The following is a 20821-nucleotide window of genomic DNA, read 5'->3' on the forward strand; positions in this document are numbered from 1 at the left end:
TCCTTATAAAATGTAAGTCAGACGTCACTGCTCAAAAACTCTACAATGGCTAAACACCAAAAGTCCCTGTAGTGATGTACAGGCACCCTTTCTCACTGTACTGTCACCACACTGGGCTTTTCACTGTTTGTCACGCTCCAGACACACTCTTGCCTGAGGCTCTGCATCACTGACTGCTCCTTCTGCCTGGAATGCCTATTCTCCAGATAGCTGCATGTCTTATTCCCTCACCTCCTTCATGTCTTTACTCAATTATCATCTTCCTAGTAAAGTCTGTCCTGTCCCCATATTAAAAATTGCCACACTCCTACCTTTACCCCTCCATCTTGCACTTCCTCTTTTTCCTTCATAGCACTTTTTACCTTCTAACATACCGTATAATTTACTTATTCATTTAGTCTTTTTTCCCCACTGGAAGATAGACTCCATGAGAGAAATTTTTATATTCATTGAGAGGGCCCCAAAATAGTGCCTCACATACTATAGGCACTCAGTAAATTTTTGTTGAATAAATTAATTTTTTTGAGTTGTTGAATAAATTTAAGTTGGTCAGCCCCTTCTCAACATTAGGATACCAAGACAGTTGAGGTCCCTGCCCTCATCAAGCTTCACATCTAGTTGGGGAGTGGGGCCAGGGAATGGAATTCAAGAAAACAGGATATGGTAAATTTCCACTCTGCTCTTTTGTTTTTGTGGAGTGGCAGATATTATGGAGAGTTTTTCCTGGAAAGACATTTCTAATTTCATGTGCATATAACGTCTCCTTTCCCACCCCACCTGCCCCCTTCTTCCATGATCTGGCACACAAATGCCTTTTCCTAAAAACCCTGATCCCTTTCCTAGAGGTTACAAATTGTCAGTCCATAGGCTACATTTAGCCCACAAGTAGGTTTTGCTTCACTTGCCTGATGTTGTGTTGGTTATTTGGTTTTATGTTTTTAATTTTTGTTTTATATAGGGCTTCTTAAAATAATTTAGAATTCAGATATTTCAGATGAAGATCTGAATTTCTAACTTCTTTTGAAAAAGTGGAAGTTCTGATAACATTAAGCCTGCATTCTCACATGGTAACTGACTGATGGAGTTGAGTGACTGTGACCCCTATCATACCAGGCATAAGCTCCTTTGATTTGATAATGTATCTTTTTTCCTTTTTGAATTTTATTTTTTTATACAGCAGGTTCTTATTAGTTATCCATCTTATACATTATTAGTGTATATATGTCAATCCCAATCTCCCAATTCATCACACCACCACCACCACCCGCCACTTTCCCGCCTTGGTGTCCATACGTTTGTTCTCTACATCTGTGTCTCAGTTTCTTCCCTGCAAACCAGTTCATCTGTACCATTTTTCTAGATTCCTATATGCGTTAATATACGATATTTGTTTTTCTCTTTCTGACTTACTTCACTCTGTATGACAGTCTCTAGATTCATCCACATCTCTACAAATGACCCAATTTCATTCCCTTTTATGGCTGAGTCATATTCCATTGTATAAATGTTCTTTATCCACATCTTCTTTATCCATTCATCTGTCAATGGGCATTTAGATTGCTTCCCTGACCTGGCTATTGTAAATAGTGAACATTGGGGTGCAGGTGTCTTTTTGATTTACGGTTTTCTCAGATATAGGCCCAGTAGTGGGATTGCTGGGCTGTATAGTAGTTCTATTTTTATTTTCTTAAGGAACCTCCATACTGTTCTCCATAGTGGCTGTGTCAATTTACATTCCCCCCAACAGTGCAAGAGGGTTCCCTTTTCTCCACACCCTGTCCAGCATTTGTCATTTGTAGATTGTCTGATGATGCCCATTCTAACTGGTGTGAGGTGATACCTCATTGTAGTTTTGATTTGCATTTCTCTAATAATTAGTGATGTTGAGCAGCTTTTCATGTGCCTCTTGGCCATCTGTATGTCTTTTTTGGAGAAATGTCTGTTTACGTCTTCTGTCCATTTTTGGATTGGGTTTTGTTTTTTTGGTATTGAGCTGCATGAGCTGTTTATATATTTTGGAGATTAATCCTGTGTCCGTTGATTCATTTGCAAATATTTCCTCCCATTCTGAGGGTTGTCTTTCGGTCTTGTTTGTAGTTTTCTTTGCTGTACAAAAGCTTTTAAGTTTCATGAGGTCCCATTCGTTTATTTTTGTTTTTATTTCCATTACACTAGGAGGTGGATCAAAAAAGATCTTGCTGTGATTTATGTCAAAGAGTGTTCTTGCTCTGTTTTCCTCTAAGAGTTTTATAGTGTCTGGTCTTACATTTAGGTCTCTAATCCATTTTGAGTTTATTTTTGTGTATGGTGTTAGGGAGTGTTCTAATTTCATTCTTTTACATGTAGCTGTCTAGTTTTCCCAGCACCACTTATTGAAGAGACTGTCCTTTCTCCATTGTGTATCCTTGCCTCCTTTGTCATAGATTAGTTGACCACAGGTACGTGGGTTTATCTCTGGGCTTTCTATCCTGTTCCGTTGATCTATATCTCTGTTTTTGTGCCAGTACCATATCATCTGATTACTGTGGCTTTGTAGTATTGTCTGAAGTCAGGGAGACTGATTCCTCCAGCTCTGTTTTTTTCCCTCAAGACTACTTTGGCTATTCGGTGTCTTTTGTGTCTCCATACAAATTTTAAGATTTTTTGTTCTAGTTCTATAAAAAATGCTATTGGTAATTTGATAGGGATTGCATTGAATCTGTAGATTGCTTTGGGTAGTATAGTCATTTTCACAATATTGATTCTTCCAAACCAAGAACATGGTATATCTCTTCATCTGTTTCTATCATCTTTAATTTCTTTCATCAGTGTCTTATACTTTTCTGCATAAAGGCCTTTTGTCTCCCTAGGTAGGTTTATTCCTAGGTATTTTATTCTTTTTGTTGCAGTGGTAAATGGGAGTGTTTTCTTAATTTCCCTTTCAGATTTTTCATCACTACTGCATAGGAATGCAAGAGATTTCTGTGTATTAATTTGTATCATGCTACTTTACCAAATTCATTGATTAGCTCTAGTAGTTTTCTGCTGGCATCTTTAGGATTCTCCATGTATAGTATCATGTCATCTGCAAACAGTGACGGTTTTACGTCTTCTTTTCCAATTTTTATTCATTTCTTTTTCTACTCTGATTGCCATGGCTAGGACTTCCAAAACTATGTTGAATAATAGTGGTGAGAGTGGACATCCTTGTCTTGTTCCTGATCTTAGAGGAAATGCTTTCAGGTTTTCACCATTGAGAATGATGTTTGCTGTGGGTTTATTGTATATGACCTTTATTATGTTGTGGTAGGTTCCCTCTGTGCCCAGTTTCTGGAGAGTTTTTATCATAAATGGGTGTTGAATTTTGTCAAAAGCTTTGTCTGCATCTATTGAGATGATCATATGGTTTTTATTCTTCAGTTTGTTAATATGGTATATCACATTGATTGTTTTGCGTATATTGAAGAATCCTTGCATCCCTAGGATAAATCCCACTTGATCATGGTGTATGGTCCTTTTAATGTGCTGTTGCATTCTGTTTGCTAGTATTTTGTTGAGGATTTCTGCATCTATATTCATCAGTGATATTGGCCTGTAATTTTCTTTTTTTGTAGTATCTTTGTCTGGTTTCGGTATCAGGGTGATGGTGGCCTCATAGAATGAGTTTGGGAGTGTTCCTTCCTCTGCCATTGTTTGGAAGAGTTTGAGAAGGATAGGTGTTAGCTATTCTCTAAATGTTTGATAGAATTCACCTGTGAAGCCATGTGTTCCTGGACTTTTGTTTGTTGGAAGATTTTTAATCACAGTTTCAATTTCATTACTTGTGATTGGTCTGTTCATATTTCGTATTTCTTTCTGGTTCAGTCTTAGAAGGTTATACCTTTCTAAGAATTTGTCCATTTCTTCCAGGTCGTCCATTTTACTGGCATAGAGTTGCTTGTAATAGTCTCTTAGGGTGATTTGTATTTCTGCGGTGTCTGTTGTAACTTCTCCTTTTTCATTTCTAATTATACATATATATATTTTTTTGTTTGTTTTGTTTTTTGCGGTACGCGGGCTTCTCACTGTTGTGGCCTCTCCCGTTGCAGAGCACAGGCTCCGGATGCGCAGGCTCAGCAGCCATGGCTCACGGGCCCAGCCGCTCCACGGCATGTGGGATCTTCCCAGACCAGGGCACGAACCTGTGTCCCCTGCATCAGCAGGCGGACTCTCAACCACTGCGCCACCAGGGAAGCACTCTAATTATATTGATTTGAGTCCTCTCCCTCTTTTTCTTGATGAGTCTGGCTAATGGTTTATCAATTTTGTTTATCTTCTCAAAGAACCAGCTTTTAGTTTTATGGATCTTTGCTATTGTTTTCTTTGTTTCATTTATTTCTGCTCTGATCTTTATGATTGCTTTCCTTCTACTAACTTTGGGTTTTGTTTTTTCTTTTTTCTCTAGTTCTTTTATGTGTAAGATTAGATTGTTTATTTGAGATGTTTGTTGTTTCTTGAGGTAGGATTGTATTGCTATAAACTTCCATCTTAGAACTGCTTTTGCTGCGTCCCATAGGTTTTGGATCGTCGTGTTTTCATTGTCATTTGTCTCTAGGTATTTTCTGATTTCCTCTTTGATTTCTTCAGTGATCTCTTGGTTATTTAGTAACGTATTGTTTAGCCTCCATGTGTTTGTGTTTTTTACGTTTTTTCCCCTGTAATTGATGTCTAATCTCATAGCGTTGTGGTCAGAAAAGATGCTTGATATGATTTCAATTTTCTTAAGTTTACTGAGGCTTGATTTGTGAAGCAAGATGTGATCTATCCTGGAGAATGTCCCATGAGCACTTGAGAAGAAAGTGTAATCTGCTGTTTTTGGATGGAATGTCGTATAAATGTCAATTAAATCTATCTGGTCTATTGTGTCATTTAAAGCTTCTGTTTCCTTATTTATGTTCTGTTTGGATGATCTGTCCATTGGTGTTAGTGAGGTGTCAAAGTACCACACTATTATTGTGTTACTGTCGATTTCCTCTTTTATAGCTGTTAGCAGTTGCCTTATGTATTGAGGTGCTCCTATGTTGGGTGCATATATATTTATAATTGTTATATCTTGTTTTTGGATTGATCCTTTGATCATTATGTAGTGTCCTTTTTCTTGTCTCTTGTAACATTCTTTATTTTAAAGTTTATTTTATCTGACATGAGTATCGCTACTCGAGCTTTCTTTTGATTTCCATTTGCATGGAATATCTTTTTCCATCCCCTCACTTTCAGTCTGTATGTGTCCCTAGGTCTGAAGTGGGTCTCTTGTAGACAGCATATATATGGGTCTTGTTTTTGTATCCATTCAGCAAGCCTGTGTCTTTTGGTTGGAGCATTTAATCCATTCACATTTAAGGTAATTATCAATATGTATGTTCCTGTTGCCATTTTCTTAATTGTTTTGGGTTTGTTTTTTTTTTTTTTTTTTTTTTTGTGGAACGCGGGCCTCTCACTGTTGTGGCCTCTCCCGTTGTGGAGCACAAGCTCCGGACGCGCAGGCTCAGCGGCCATGGCTCACGGGCCCAGCCGCTCCGCGGCATGCGGGATCCTCCCGGACCGGGGCACGAACCCGTGTCCCCTGCATCGGCAGGCGGACTCTCAAGCACTGCGCCACCAGGGAAGCCCCGGGTTTGTTTTTGTAGGTCCTTTTCTTCTCTTGTGTTTCCCACTTAGAGAAGTTCCTTTAGCGTTTGTTGTAGAGCTGGTTTGGTGGTGCTGAATTCTCTTAGCTTTTGCTTGTGTGAAAATCTGTTGACTTCACCATCAAATCTGAATGAGATCCTTGCTGGGTAGAGTAATCTTGGGTGTAATTTCTTCCCTTTCATCACTTTAAATATGTCATGCCACTCCCTTCTGGCTTGTAGAGTTTCTGCTGAGAAATCAGCTGTTAACCTTATGGGAGTTCCCTTGTATGTTATTTGTCGTTTTTCCCTTGCTTCTTTCAAGAATTTTTCTTTGTCTTTAATTTTTGCCAATTTGATTACTATGTGTCTCGGTGTGTTTCTCCTTGGGTTTATTCTGCCTGGGGCTCTCTGGGCTTCCTGGACTTGGGTGGCTATTTCCTTTCCCATGTTAGGGAAGTTTTCGACTATAATCTGTTCAAATATTTTCTCGGGTCCTTTCTCTGTCTTTTCTCCTTCTGGGACCCCTATAATGCAAATGTTGTTACGTTTAATGTTGTCCCAGAGGTCTCTTAGGCTGTCTTCATTTCTTTTCATTCTTTTTTCTTTATTCTATTCCGCAACAGTGAATTCCACCATTCTTTCTTCCAGCTCACTTATCCGTTCTTCCGCCTCAGTTATTGTGCCATTGATTCCTTCTAGTGTAGTTTTCATTTCACTTACTGTATTGTTCATCTCTGTTTGTTTGTTCTTTAATTCTTCTAGGTCTTTGTTAAACATTTCTTGTATCTTCTCAATCTTTGCCTCCATTGTTTTTCCGAGGTCCTGGATCATCTTCACTATCATTATTCTGAATTCTTTTTCTGGAAGGTTGCCTATTTACACTTCATTTAGTTGTTTTTCTGGGGTTTTCTCTTGTTCCTTCATCTGGTACTTAGCCCTCTGCCTTTTTATCTTGTCTTTCTGTGAATGTGGTTTTTGTTCCACAGGCTGCAGGATTGTAGTTCTTCTTGCTTCTGTCTGCCCTCTGGTGGATGAGGCTATTCTAAGAGGCTTGTGCAGGTTTCCTTATGGGAGGGACTGGTAGTGGGTAGAGCTGGATGTTGCTCTGGTGGGCAGAGCTCAGCAAAACTTTAATCCACTTGACTGCTGATGGGTGGGGCTGGGTTCCCTCCCTGTTGGTTGTTTGGCCTGACATGACCCAACACTGGAGTCTAGCTGGGCTCTCTGGTGGGGCTAATGGCAGACTGTGGGAGGGCTCACGCCAAGGAGTAATTCCCAGAACTTCTGCTGCCAGTGTCCTTGTCCTCACAATGAGACACAGCCACCCCCGCCTCTGCAGGAGACCCTCCAACACTAGCAGGTAGGTCTGGTTCAGTCTCCTCTGGGGTCACTGCTCCTTCTCCTGGGTCCCAATGCACACACTACTTTGTGTGTGCCCTCCAAGAGTGGAGTCTCTGTTTCCCCCAGTCCTGTTGAAGTCCTGCAATCAAATCCCACTAGCCTTCAGAGTCTGATTCTCTAGGAATTCCTCCTCCTGTTGCCGGACCCCCAGGCTGGGAAGCCTGACGTGGGGCTCAGAACCTTCACTCCAGTGGGTGGACTTCTCTGGTATTAAGTGTTCTCCAGTTTGTGAGTCACCCACCCAGCCGTTATGGGATTTGATTTTATTGTGATTGCATCCCTCCTACCATCTCATTGTGGCTTCTCCTTTGTCTTTGGATGTGGGGTATCTTTTCTGGTGAGTTCCAGGGGCTTCCTGTCTATGATTGTTCAGCAGTTAGTTGTGCTTCCCATGCTCTCACAAGAGGGAGTGAGAGCACGTCCTTCTACTCGACCATCTTGAACCAATCCCCTGATAATGTATCTTTTTCGTTCATCTTATCTGCCTTAGCCTCTGTAGGGACTTGACTTTATAGCCTCTTCGTTAACCAGGGTGCTTTGAGCAAAATTTAATCCACATTTTTTAGAGATAGATGTTAACTTTCATATAGCTCAGGGAACATTTAATAGCTTTTTTTCTTCAGTGAACTAGTAGTACTGTTGATGTTGGCCAAATGTAGCAACATTTTGAAGAGCAAGTCTTAATCCTTTTGTCTCCAGCTGCTGTCATATAACGACCTTATATAATACAAAAGTCTTGGTGACATATCACACATAAGAGTTTGGATACTTGTCACCTAATTGGAAGACATAAAACAGGATTGGAGTGCTGAGAAGATGGGGAGGGGAGCAGAGACAGGGTGGAAAAATTATGATAAGTATAAAATTATCCAATAAAATATCCACCACAGTTAACAGTTAGTATACTTAAAGTATCTTAGGACTCAGAGTCTTGGAACAAAAAACCAATCCCAGAATTTCAGTGTTAAGATCCTGAAACCTGGAAAGTTAAATCTCAGACTATACTGTTCAAGGTTATAAAGGTGGCAAGTGTTTTTTCAACCAAAAATAGTCTTTTTTTTTTTTTTCAAAAGTAGTTTTTTATGAAACCTCACTCTGTTGCTGTGGTGGTGACTATTTGTTTTCTCTTCCTCTGGGTAGAAGCTACATGAGATTGGTTTGAAGTGGGGAGCTGGAGGGGAGACAGTGTCCAAGTCTGCCTCATGCCCCCAGAACACTGGCATTTTTCCCATAGGAGAGTAGCATGGTTCAGCAACTTGTGTTTGCTGTGGCTTTGTTTACGTTCTTCTGAGTACTGGGGTGGGGGTAGGGGTAGGGGGTGTTTTTTCAAGGAAAAAAGATGAAACCTCAATCCCTGGAGTGATTTTGGGGGGTTGGAATGTTTTACTACATGGGTAAAGGATGGTAAGTTCTTACTCTGTAAGAGTGAATTTCTGGCTGCTGCTTTCATGCTCAGTGAGCAAAGGATTTTGTGACTTTAGTAGCTAATTTCACAGCAAGACATTAAATCATTTTAGCAGCAGTGGACTTGAGGTCAGCTTATGGAAAACAGACATCATTTCCACTAAGCCCTTAAAAGAACCAAGAAAAGAATCAAATATGCCCTGATCCAGGAATGCATGTCCTGACTTTGTGTGCTGTGGTATCCACAATACCACAGAGCTGACCAGTGTGTCCTCCTGACCAATTTTTTCCCTGAGGCACATGATGGGTTGTGCTAATTTCATTATATTCTAAAACAGTGTGTGGATCTGATTTAAGTCACCCTTCCATTGAGCTTGAGGAGAGAAGCCTTCTCTCAAGAGACAGATGAGCATGGTCTAAATAGTTAATACATCTACCTTCCCTTATACTTTCTTCTAAGGCCTTATTGCCTTTGTCTGCTTGGTAAGTGGTATGTGCCTATAATAAGTACCTTTACTTACTTGTTTATAAGACTATATGTTTTTTTCTAATTTAGCAGGCAGCAGAAGAGAAACCAGTGAAAATATGTCCTGTCGTTATACACCTAAGCAAATAATAGATGAGTGGTGGAATTACATTTTCACTGTGGCATCTGGATACTTCTTAAAAACTCCATAGTTCTCAGAAGCCTCGTCTGGGTCCTCTTTGTTCTTGACTTTTGGTGATGACCCCGTTTGGCATTTTTGTTAATGGCCACCAACTAGACGCCTTTTTCTTTTCTTTTATGAGCACCTGAAAAAAGGGAGAGACTAGTAGCACACAATGAATGTCTCAAGTAGGCACTCTATCCCAGTGGTTCTTAACCTCAAGGTGCATCACAATCACCTGGAAAAAAACCAAAACAGATTTAGTTGGTTTCAGGTGAGGCCTGTCTTTCAAGTTTCTCAAGTGATTCCAATGTATAGCCAAGGCTAAGAATCACTGAGAAGCCTATGGGTTTTCAGACTGTTTCCCCAGAGTTCCTGAAAGTGCCTTAGGGGCTGCCTTAAGAGGAAGCAAGTGAGTGCAGACAAATAGAAGGGATTCTAGGCCTGCACTCTCCTTGGCCATCCCTATCCCCTCTTCTGCCTGAGCACTTCCACTTTCATCTATTTCATAAATCAGCTTTCTATGTAGATTTCATTTGTTAAAATAAAAAGGGTGAGGGGTTCCACTACTTCGAAGGAAAAAGTTTTTTAACCATGGCTATAGACATAGGTCTTATGAAAGAATGGCGAAACAGATGTTTTAGATCCGGTTTTTAAGGATGGTGAGCATTGAGTCCTTCTGTAAGAATCTGTATGTCAGGCAGCCTCTGAGGAATGTAGAAAAATAAATATTTTTTTGTAACAGATTATAGTACCTAGCCCTTGCTCCAAGTGAGAAAAGCCCTGCTCTGTAAAGAAAGTTAACTTGCCCAAGTAAAAGTCTAAAGCAGGGCTGGCAAACTAGCCACCAGATGATGTAATTAATCGTGGTGTCTTGGTTTTGGCCTGCATGATTTTTTTTTCCCTGTTTAGACTAGCACTGTTCTCCATTTTACCCTAGTCCCCAATACTCCATGTTATTTATACTTGACCAATTTTGCATATCCTTAAGGCCTGGCCCCTGAAACCATTTGTGTTTGTAGACCCTAGAAAGTAACTTATCAGCGATTTGCCTTTTGCAGGGATATTTCATTTGATCATTAAAAACATACTGTGTGTACGTGGCTGGTACAAAATGCTGTAACCTCTTGTCTGCTTCTCCAGAAAGATGCTTAAGCTATAAGTATTTGGCAGCCGTTGAAAGAATTATCTTTTATTTCACCTCGTCAAAAAAAAATAATAATAATGTGGCTTTTAATTAAGAGGATAGTTTTGTTTGGTATTAGAACTTCATACAAAGTTTATGGAACGTATTCATCTTAAGTACTTTATTAAATCTATTTCCAGAAAGCTAGATGGTATACCTGTCTTTTGGTAGGCTAGATTTCATTCCTTTTTTTAATCTAGGTCAGATCAAATCTAATTAAAATTGTTCTTTTGCTTTATCTTTTATTATTTAAACACTCATTGCCTTCTGTGGTCTCACTAATGGACTAATTTCCTGAGATTATAAATGGGCATGCTTTCATTTTCAGATTCCAGCCTCTCTGTCATCATTTTTCCAATTTTTTGACATATTTGTTTTATGCTGTATCACAGAATAGATTTCTCCTTCTCTGAAATCATTTGTCCCTTATATAATTAATGAAGAAGCTGTGCATCCAAGGATATTTATCCTAACGGCACCAATCAAATTTCATATTTTTAAAAAGCAGCCATGCCTTTAAAAAAAAGTTGGCAAGTTTGCTATCACCCATTTCCCAAAGCAAATTAGCAGGAAAAGTCAATTAAAAAAAATTCCTATAGCAGTTCTATATCATAAAATTGCTATTGCCAATTTTTTGGCTATTATACTCTTTCTTATTATAACTTACAACTTGGACCAGAAAAGTATAGAAAGAGCATAATTTGAAAACATACAGCATAACTTTTTTTTCTTTTTGTAGCATTAATCTTATCACTGGTCATTTAGAGGAACCAATGCCAAACCCCATAGATGAAATGACAGAAGAACAAAAAGAATATGAAGCCATGAAACTTGTCAACATGCTTGATAAACTTTCCAGGTATTGTATTCCCATCCATTTTTTGCTTGGTTTCTAAAAATGTTCTATTTCTTTGTCTCTCTCACTGAGAGTTACCATAGAACAGCAACTCTGGAAATCCATGTTGATTGGAACAGGATGGCCCAGGCAGCAGTAGTTCAGATCTCTCTTGGCTACCATGGTTCTTCTACATGTGCCGCTTATGGATGTGCATTCTTAAACATTTAAACTCTCAAAGCTAGGATAGTAACTACTAGGTCATTGTGATATTTAACCAACTAACCTCCCTGTCTTCAAAAAGATGCTGTGAATTAGGTTCAATGATTTTGCTGCTGCTTGTATTTTTTGTTTTAGTCTGTTTTGGTTTTTGTTCCAAATCATGATGCTTTTTTTTTTTTTCTCCCATTTTTGATGTGCAAGTTTGCAGTTCTTTCTTTTTGGATTGCTGCTAAAACCAAGAATTCTAAAATGTCACGCACCCAATAGGAAAAAGTGAAAAGGAATAGCTCAAATGAAGGATTTTCTGAAAGCAGGCACTTGTATTAATTAGGGATTCTAAAAACAATCTCCCCTTCCCTCTTGCTTCACACCTCCTTCCCCTCCCCAGATAGCCAGTTTTGAAAATAATTAAATATATACTAATAAGCAACTAGTCATCTTGGAGGAGTTATTAGAAAGTATTAATTCCTTTCATACTTGCCTGAATTGCTCAATTTTCTAGTCGTACATTGAGTCACTGTCTCCTTTAAGCCATCTTGAGTGAGTGCTTCTGTGTGTTGGTGGCAGCTGCCACCGGAAGGTGAATTTCTTCTGGTCATCTCCTTTTTCACAACAGCTATGCAAAGGCTAGTATCCCTCAATCAAGAGGAGTAGCAACTAGAATGGGAAAGCCAGAAAGCCAACCATTAAAGGGAAAGGTGTAATAAAGAAACAAGCAGAGGCTAAGAGCACAGCAGGAGGCTTAGAGTAGAAGTGTTCAAAAATAAGAAGAGGCTGACATGGGGAGTGTGACAAGTTACGGTATTTAGACCCTTTGCAGAGTCTGAGTTTTCACATGATGCTGGTAATGTGGTGGAAGTTACATAGAAGTAAGTAGCTTCATCATCTACAAAGCTAATATGACTAGAATTTAGTTGACTTCCAGTTAGTCCTTTTAAATTTCCATCATTTTCCCAAGAAGGTTAGAATTTACAGCTCACTATGCTCACAGTCTTCAAAAGACATTGTTATCTGTTTGCATATGACATTCTCCATACCTTTGGATAGAATATACATGTTCCTTCCCTGAATGAATTTACAATAAAAGAGAAGATGCTGATAGGACAAACCTATAGGAGGCAGGGTAAAAGGTTCTGAATGAGTATATAAAAGTAAGATTTGTACTTCCAAAAGGATCTGAGGTAGCTAATGAAACAGTGCTGTAAGTACAGCAGTTGGGATGAGAACCAACAGAGTCCATCTGGTAGAAGCTGGAGGGGGAAATGTTAACAAGGACCTGAGTAGAGCATATTAGTGTGAAGACAGTGAACTAGTTAGGTTGAATAAATTTCATTTCAATAATATGAGTTCTTAAAAGATAACACAGATGCTATCCAACTGGCCCATTTGCCCTAGATGAGTAAACACCCAGCAGATGCCCAGCTCAATCTGAAGGTGATACTGATTTTCACATGTATAAAGCAGAGCAAATATGTCTTGTGTTGGCTTTGATGGTATGAATTTTGCCATTAAAGTTGAAGCTAAGGCAACTTTGAGAATAGTCCTAAATCACAGACTTTTTTCATGACTTGTGGTGGGATTTTTACATTGTCTGCCTTTATGTGCTTTCTAACATTTGCTCTCACTAATAACAATCAGTGACAAAACTGTATGGAGATCAGCAGTGGGCATTCCAAAGCAGGAATGCAAAGAATGAAGCCATTCTTTATGTGTCTTATGTGTTTGTCTTAAGTTTCTTCTCACTTTTCACTGTCATTTTTGGTTTGGTTTTTTGAGGTTAAAAAGATGCCATAAAGCCAAAGTAGACTAAATTCAGTAAATTCAGGGAACATTTATTAAGCAGCTGCTCTGTGCAAGGCACTGTGCTAGGAAGATGAGGGAGATTCAGAGGTGAATGTGGTAGTCCGTATCTTTGGAAATGATTACTTCTTATTACTGTGGGATATGGCTGTAATCTGTTCTAGAATAGAAGGAAGTAATGACAAAATAAGGTCTGTGTTGAACTGTGAGCACCCAGGAGAAGGAGCAGTTCATTCTGTTGGGATAAATCAGGGACTTTCACAGGGAAGGTAGCATTTGTGCTGATCCTTGAAGTTTAAGAGGTATTGAATTGACAAATGGAGAAATGACCATTCATTCTAGGTAGAGGGAAACTTACTCTTGTTAATAAGATAAATCTTTTTTATTCACATACTGCATCTTTCTTCCAAAGAGCTCAGGTTATTTTATCATTATTTGAGTAATATGTTATCAGATTTATCATTGGGGAAAGCAAGGCCCAAAGAATTGCCCCAAACATTTCCAAGCTAATGACTGGTGAAAATCCATTTCCTTTCACAGTTTACAAAACACTTTCACATACATTGTCTTTCTAGCTAAAGTAAGGCTAAGAACTTCATTTTCCAGAACTCAAGACCTTTGCTCTGTCCACTGTGCTACTGTGTCTGTCTGTTAGAGTCAGTGTTTGCCAGAACATTTCCTAATCATCCTCTTCAGCAGTGTGCTATTGGTTAGTTCCTTCAACTGTCACTCCAAGGATGTTCCGCATCCCACCAAGTCTTGCTGTGCCAAGAGTGTACTGTAGCTTTGTCTGATTAACTTTCTTTCCAAAAGTGAAATCATTTTCTCCTGGGCCTGATTTGAAAGGCGTGAGAGTAAAGGATAGGATTGGAGGTGATGTGGCCAATGAATGGACGCTAGACACTTCCTTTTTTCCATCCATAGGAGAGCAGATGTGAACGACCTGCACCAGGATGGTGGTTAGCAACAGTGGCCCGTGCCAAAGCACTTACCAAAGTGATGACTAAGGTTGGTCATGCCAAGTACTGTTACTGAGCCTGGTGTAGGGTACAGATGTTATTTACCACCAAAACTGTAAAACCACCAATGCAAAAATTAAAATGACATTTCCATTTTGCCTCCATGCTGGACATAGCCACTGCCTCAAGTTGCTCACCACCTTAGCAGCTTTATCTCAGCTAGATTTTTAAGGATACTGGAGAGATTAGCACTCAAACATTTTCTTCCCATTGACCACCAACTGACAGTATATTCCAAGTGATTTTTTTTTTTTAGTAAGGATTGTATTTGTGACAGATGTAGGTAAGGGGATTGGCAATGGACCTAGAGGTCTTAAGAGTTTGAGAATAATTTGAACCCCATAAATCCCATCATGTCTAGCTAGTACAGTGCCTTGTACCCTGTGGTTTCCCCAGTGTGTGATGATGAAATAATGTATAAAGCAGATCCCCAAATCGAAGGTTAATGTTTTGCTCAATAAAATAGCCTACATGGTTTAAAGACTTGAAAGTATATTTTTGTCAGTTCCATTTCTTGGCCAGATGTCATAAAATTCAGGTCTGGAAAGGAATTCTATAACGTACTTTGGCCCACGACTGGCTAATTTAAATATTGGGATACCTAACTTCTTTAATATAGAATAATTGTAATATTTATCAGACATAAGCATTAAGGCCTGAGGCATAAGATTATAGAAAGCTTCCTTTGACATTTTTTTTTAATGTGAGAACAGAGGTGGAAAAGGGGATGAAATTTGCCTGCCTCTCCACCTCCTCTTTCCTTTTCTGAATTGGAAAAAAAATAAGCCCCTGCAATTTAAGCGGGAGATTAGAACGGGGATTGTATGTGGTTAAGCAAGTCCAGCGTGGCTAAGACAACTGCATTCACCTCAGCTACAGCATACGAGCCTCATGTAGTGACGCGGCCTCCTCCACAAAAGGGGAGAGAGGATTGACTGGCTTAAGCCTAAGCTAACCAAGGGAAATAATATTTCAAGTTTCGACTTTTCTAATCCCCTTTAGTTTCTTAATTGGAACCAGGACTGATTAATCTTCTACTCTACCCTTACCCCATCACTGTTTAACAAGGTACATTGCCTTTATTGCTTATATATTCTATCAAAATCTTCTAAAATTTACATTTATATAAGTAATTGTTTTCCATTTCTTCCTTTTCTTATCTCCTCCTTATCCAATGTATATATTTTGCCAGCCTTTGTGTAGTATTTGGGACATGGCTTTCTTAATAAATGCAAGTATCAAATATAGTAATAGTTCCCCTTTAATCCAAAGGTTATTTTTAAACTTATGGAAGCTGGGACAGGTAATTTATGACTGAAAAGTAATAACTACATAATTTTTTTCTTGTAACTAAATTACTTTACTCTACTTACAAAAATAACTGTGATTACTCCCACCTTTATGATGAGTTAATCAAGGAAATGCTTTTTAGGTACATTTCAGAAATATGATCCAGTCTTTATAGCATTGTGAGATCTATTTAGGTACGAAAGTGTCAAGATCTTAATTGTTTACATCAGAAAATCCTTTAGATCTGCACTGTCCAATATGGTAACCACTACTCATATATAACTATGGCTAGTCTGAATTGGGATGTCCTGTAAGTGTTAAATACTCAGACTTTCAAAGACTCAGTACAAAAAGAGAATGTAAAATAAATATCTCAGTTGTTTAATATGGATTTTATATTGAAATAATTTTTGATATATTGGATTAAACATTATTTTAAAATTAATTTTACTTATTTTTTGTATGTGGCTACTAGGACATTTAAGATTACATATATGGCTTACATTATATTTGTATTAGATAGCACTGTTCTACATCATTAAAATACACTGCAGTGTTGCTTAGAAGCTTAATTAAGGGAACTTGGATCCAGTTAAACTAATATACCCTTAAAGTGGTAGGGGAGGATTAACTTGAGAAACTGGCTAGACATCTCTTAGTAGGACGTCATGCAAACTTTGTATTGCCTATCGGTAGTCATTGTCCTTTAACTCTGTAGTAGGAATGCCTACTTGGAGCTCTTGGTTTAAGCACTAGGTGAAATGACTTCTGTTTATTAGAGAAACATCAAATAAGAATAATCTCCATTGACTATTTGCTCTGAGTCACCCTCCTCCTTTAACTTTTAAGACTTTCTGATTGAGAAGAGCATGTACGAACTTCCATTTCTACTGCTTTATTCAACAGTGTCAGCTGGCATGCTGACCTCTTATTAATATTTATTTTGCTAATTCTGGACAACAGGAAAGAAAGGTTCTGTAGAGAAATTACCAAGAAATAAAGATCACCTTCAGTTAAGGACAAAACTGAGTTTTATTTTTCTAGCACTATCCCTAACCTCTTTCTCTATATTTTCTTAACCATGCTCTTTAATGTGAGGTGGATAGCAAATTTTTAGAAGCTTTGCATGTGATCTTCTAACAGAAATGAGAATAATGAAAGACTAATATTTATATAGTGCTTTAAAGTTTAAAAAGTACTTCCACTGACTGTTAAAACAGCCCTGTGAATTTTAGATAGGGCAAGAGATATTTTATTGAGGAGTAAATGGGACCAATGATGAAGTGACTGAACCAAAATCAGGCATCTGGTTAATGACATAGTCAGGATTTGGTTCTTAGTCTTCATATTCCAGATCTTATGTTATTTTGAAAAATTACCAACAAACAGCTCTCAGATTTGTCAGTCTGATTATTTTTAATAATACGCTCTAAATTTTAAATAGATGCAAAGCACGAAGACAAAGAGTAAGCATATTTACCTGACAAAAAAATCAAGATTTGGAGGCCATTCATTCCTGCTTTTTCATTCCATAGTTGAGCTTTTCTCAAATATCAAGTCAGGTCCTATGTAGCTTATATCAAAAACAGAAAATAAACAGAAACAACTTCATATGAAGGAAACCAGTAAAACTGCTATGATTCTATGTTAATAAAGTCTTTTAATTATTTTGAAAATAGAATGATTATAGGTATTCTAACAAATTCTTACATTCAGTGTGATCATATCAAGAAAATTAACTTTAGAAAGACTTCCTTATTTACAGGACTGTTGCCTGTTTAGGCAACTCCCAAAGTGGAAGGACATGGTGTAGATAACATGCCATATCCATTTGTCTTGGGATTGATATTTTTATGTTACGTATTTTACCTTCCCAACTGTACCCGATCCCAAAGCATAATGGTGAGGCTGAGGGAAGGATCTCAGAAATGCTTTTGAAAAATGCAGCTTGAAGACCTCGAATTTGGTATAGAAAAGTCACCACACCTCTCCTGCCTACTGGGTTAGTGGCTTAGTGAAAGAACAGTAAAACCAACCAGTCAGCACTAGGAAGCCATTAGATGAAAGATTAACTGAAAGATGAAGGACCAGCAAAGGACACTCTTCCATAGTATATAACTGAACATGTTAACCAGTGCCAAAGGTTGTTTTAATTTCTGTGAGGAAAAAAGCGTTAAAAACACTTAAGAATATCACAAGTTATTGGGAAATCCATTGTACTTCAGTGGATATGGACTGTTTCATTGATGCTGAAATCTTGAAATAAGATGCACTCTCAGACTTGGAATTATAGCAAAGATTACAGAGCTGCTTTCTCCGGGCTCTCACAGGCTCCATTACTGCAGGCACTTTTGGAAAAGCTCTGTTAATTAAAATGCTTTATTTATATACTAATTTTCATCCTATCTTTCAAATGTGAAAGGGAATTAAATATGAAATGGCTAATTTTAAATGCCAGGGTTCTTTTTTTTCCAAGCCAACCTTACATTAAGAACAGGAATCCCTGTGCCAAAGAAATGGTTCCCAATTATCCCATCATGGGTTTTGTTATACATTGTACAGAAGTCAACAAAACAAGTAGGTAACAGGACCTGCCTAAATAGCAGCCACCCTCATTAAAATCAGAGAATTAATCAGGGGGTGATTGGAGGAAGCAATGCTTCATAGGCTCCCCCTTTTTCTTCTTTTCTAATCATAGAACAAAATATGTTACATAAAAGGATCGGAACTATTATGCAGTACTCAATTAGAGGGAGGTGAATAGGTCTCTAACATGCTGTTTTATCAAAAGAGCAGACTGGTGTTTGCATGACTGTTGTTTCATTACAGACCCTGTCATTAATTCCATGTGTCAATACTGCCCTGTAGTACACAGAGCAGACAAGAAAGAAGAGCCCTTGAAAACAAGGGAATGATTTTTGAGTCGTTATCAAGCTAAGTGGCAAGCGGGAAGCTGAAACTCGTATAGGTAAATTCGAAGGGACTCTTGGGAGATCTGCAAGTGGGAAACAAGAATGCATTTTACCAACTGCTTAATTATGTCCTGTTTTTCAACAAGTACACTTGAATTGAATGCTTTGTTTGTATTGCACAAAAACATGTGCTGTGGGCAAGAGTATTCTCTTGTTTCCAGGTCAAGTAAGGTGTTTTATACACATACACATCTGGCCTATTCTATAATGTGCTATTGGGTATGTTAGTATCTGAGCCCCAATATTGCACTGTCATTTCTGGGAGAAAGAGTTATGTAGGAACCAGAAGCCTAAAAAGTGGAACCTTCTCTAAGGTCCTGAGAGGTTACATAAGCCCAGGCATCCCAGAGGACCATACTTACAGGGAAATGGTGGCTCAGGAAAATGTTGAACTATATCTGGGGAAAAAAAAGACAGACTATAAAATTTTAAATATGGTATAAATCCCATAATCTCCCACCCCTAAATCTTTAAGAAAGTACTTTTTGGTTTCCATTAGCAGTCCTAAGGGTTAGGCTGGGGCAAAATAAGGTTTCCTTTCTTGGACGTGCTTTATCTGTGTCCTCGTGCCTGGCCAAGCCCTTAAAGATTATGGTTCCTTATCGTTTAGTAAGATCAAATTTCTAAATGATGTTTCGTTCCAGTTGAACATTCTTGGAGGCTTATCTCTTCCCTGGCCAGATGCCTGATCAGATGAGAAGCCCGCCATGATACTGTCACAGTGCCTAGAATGGGCTCTTTATCCAGTAGACATCACTGTACTTTTTGATGATAACGAGGGCAGTCTTAACTTGTGTTAAGGCCTGTGTATAGCATTGAAGGTAAGTATGAAGGAGTTATTGCTATGTGAATATCTTAATCCTGATGCACATTTCAATATACAGTATCTTCGTTTAACCATGATCTACATATATCTGACACCTAGCCATCCTTTTTAGATGGGACCTTCATAATTTAGGACCAGTAACTCTTCATGAAATGGCCTGTTTATTGAGGGCCATGAATGAATTTAGATCCTTCCTTGTAACATTTGCCATTGCTTTGATTTACTTTCGGAATCATTCTAATCATTTGCTGGTAGTTTTGCAGGAAGGACTTGTGGTCTTGGTGTATGTCAGTGACAATTAGGTAGGATGCTGTGTTTGACTCTTAGATTTAGAAGATCTTGATTAGAAACAAAAGTTTAGCAGTATTGAGTTTTAGTGTCTTAAAAAACCTAGCAGCTTTTTAAGTAGATCAAAATTATTTAGCGGCCTAATATTTAGACTCCTAGAATTAGAATCTTGGGGATCATCTTGTCCAACCCCTTCATTTTATATAGATGGGGAGACTCAAGCCCAGAGAAGGAAATGACTTGCCCAAGGACACCCAGCAAGTCAGTGGAAAATCGGACACTAGAATCTAGACCCACTGATGCCCCATATATAAGCAGCTGAGTCTATACTAATTAGTGGTTGGAAATTCCAGGTTGTATGGTACAAAGAAGGCTTTGACTTCGGGACTGTCAGAATGTCTGATGACACTGACTCATCAGGGAAATAATTGCAGTTAAAATAATATGAGGATGTTTCCTGGCAAATGGTTCTCTACCATTGTCCATTTATGCTATGACCCATGTATTATATTCTTTCAATAAACATTTACTGAGCACCTACTATGCGCCCATCCTATACTAGATACTGCAAATCACAGCCAGGTAAGACATGGACTCTGCCCTCAAGTTGCTCACAGTCCAGTAGAGAACGAGAAATCCCTGGAAAGCATTATGCAGAATTTCCTGTAGAATGCTAATACTTTTCCTAACTGTAAATCTTGGTGATGAACGTGAACCTTCTACCCAAAGATCCAGCTTTTCTCTTGGTCAGGGTTTGTTTATTAGGAGTCCCATAAAACACCATACCTTTTCTTTCTGTGAAAATGCAAGATAATACCAACTGCAGCAAAATTGAGTTCATAAACACTTATTGAGGATCTACTATCTGCAAGGCACTGTGCTAGACACATAGGGATATGAAAATGAATAAAGCATAGAACATTTTCTTTTTAATATGTCAAAGGAATATTGTTTTATAGCCTTCAATGTTTGTAATGAGAATTACTTTTTAATAAATATTCTTAAATATGGGACCCTTGAATTAGAAGACAAAAATACCTCTGTACTATAATCCAGACTTGTCAGCCCAGGATTTCAAAGTCTCCATCCAAATCCTCTTTTGTACCCCATATCTGTTTTGAGCTTTCTTTTTCCTTTACCTCTGCCAAGCCAGCCTGCTTGCCAATCCCTGCACACAACTAACTCTTGCTTCTGTGCCTTTGCTTGACTAATCTTCTGCTTCTGGGATGCCTTTCTCCCCATGAATCCATGTCCATCACTGCCATTACAGTCTGGCCCTGAGTCCATCTCCTGCCGGGAGCCTG

At 38.5% G+C, this 20821-nt stretch overlaps 1 protein-coding gene and 1 long non-coding RNA gene across 23 annotated transcripts in view; one reads left to right on the forward strand and one right to left on the reverse strand.

Annotated features, from left to right (window-relative positions):
* Positions 1-20821, forward strand: part of RIC8B (RIC8 guanine nucleotide exchange factor B) — a 117079-nt gene that overhangs the window by 90514 nt on the left and 5744 nt on the right. Inside the window, exons 9-12 of one of the 9 annotated variants that reach the window (XR_010932565.1) lie at positions 11005-11124; positions 14047-14130; positions 15144-15209; positions 18261-19224. The exons of 1 other annotated variant lie outside the window; for it this stretch is intronic. Coding sequence is in view for 2 of the 8 variants with exons in the window: in XM_067697840.1 (XP_067553941.1) it covers positions 11005-11124; positions 14047-14086 (160 nt within the window). In the remaining 6 variants the exon portion in view is untranslated. Of the gene's footprint in view, positions 1-11004; positions 11125-14046; positions 14131-15143; positions 19225-20821 lie in introns of all 9 variants that reach the window. 7 more of the 9 variants (XR_010932563.1, XR_010932564.1, XR_010932566.1 and 4 more) reach the window with 7 other exon arrangements.
* The window catches only part of LOC137202373 (uncharacterized), a 126489-nt gene continuing 106807 nt past the window's right edge, over positions 1140-20821 (reverse strand). For 11 of the 14 annotated variants that reach the window (XR_010932581.1, XR_010932574.1, XR_010932582.1 and 8 more), the window contains 4 exons: positions 18766-18801; positions 16912-17004; positions 11804-11979; positions 1140-9317 (listed from right to left, as the gene is read on the reverse strand). This is a non-coding gene — a long non-coding RNA (uncharacterized lncRNA). The remainder of the gene's footprint in view (positions 9318-11803; positions 11980-16911; positions 17005-18765; positions 18802-20821) is intronic. The other 3 variants (XR_010932578.1, XR_010932575.1, XR_010932572.1) reach the window with 3 other exon arrangements.

The sequence above is a fragment of the Pseudorca crassidens genome, chromosome 11, assembly GCF_039906515.1.
Source record: "Pseudorca crassidens isolate mPseCra1 chromosome 11, mPseCra1.hap1, whole genome shotgun sequence".
In the NCBI taxonomy this organism is placed as follows: Eukaryota; Metazoa; Chordata; class Mammalia; order Artiodactyla; family Delphinidae; genus Pseudorca; species Pseudorca crassidens.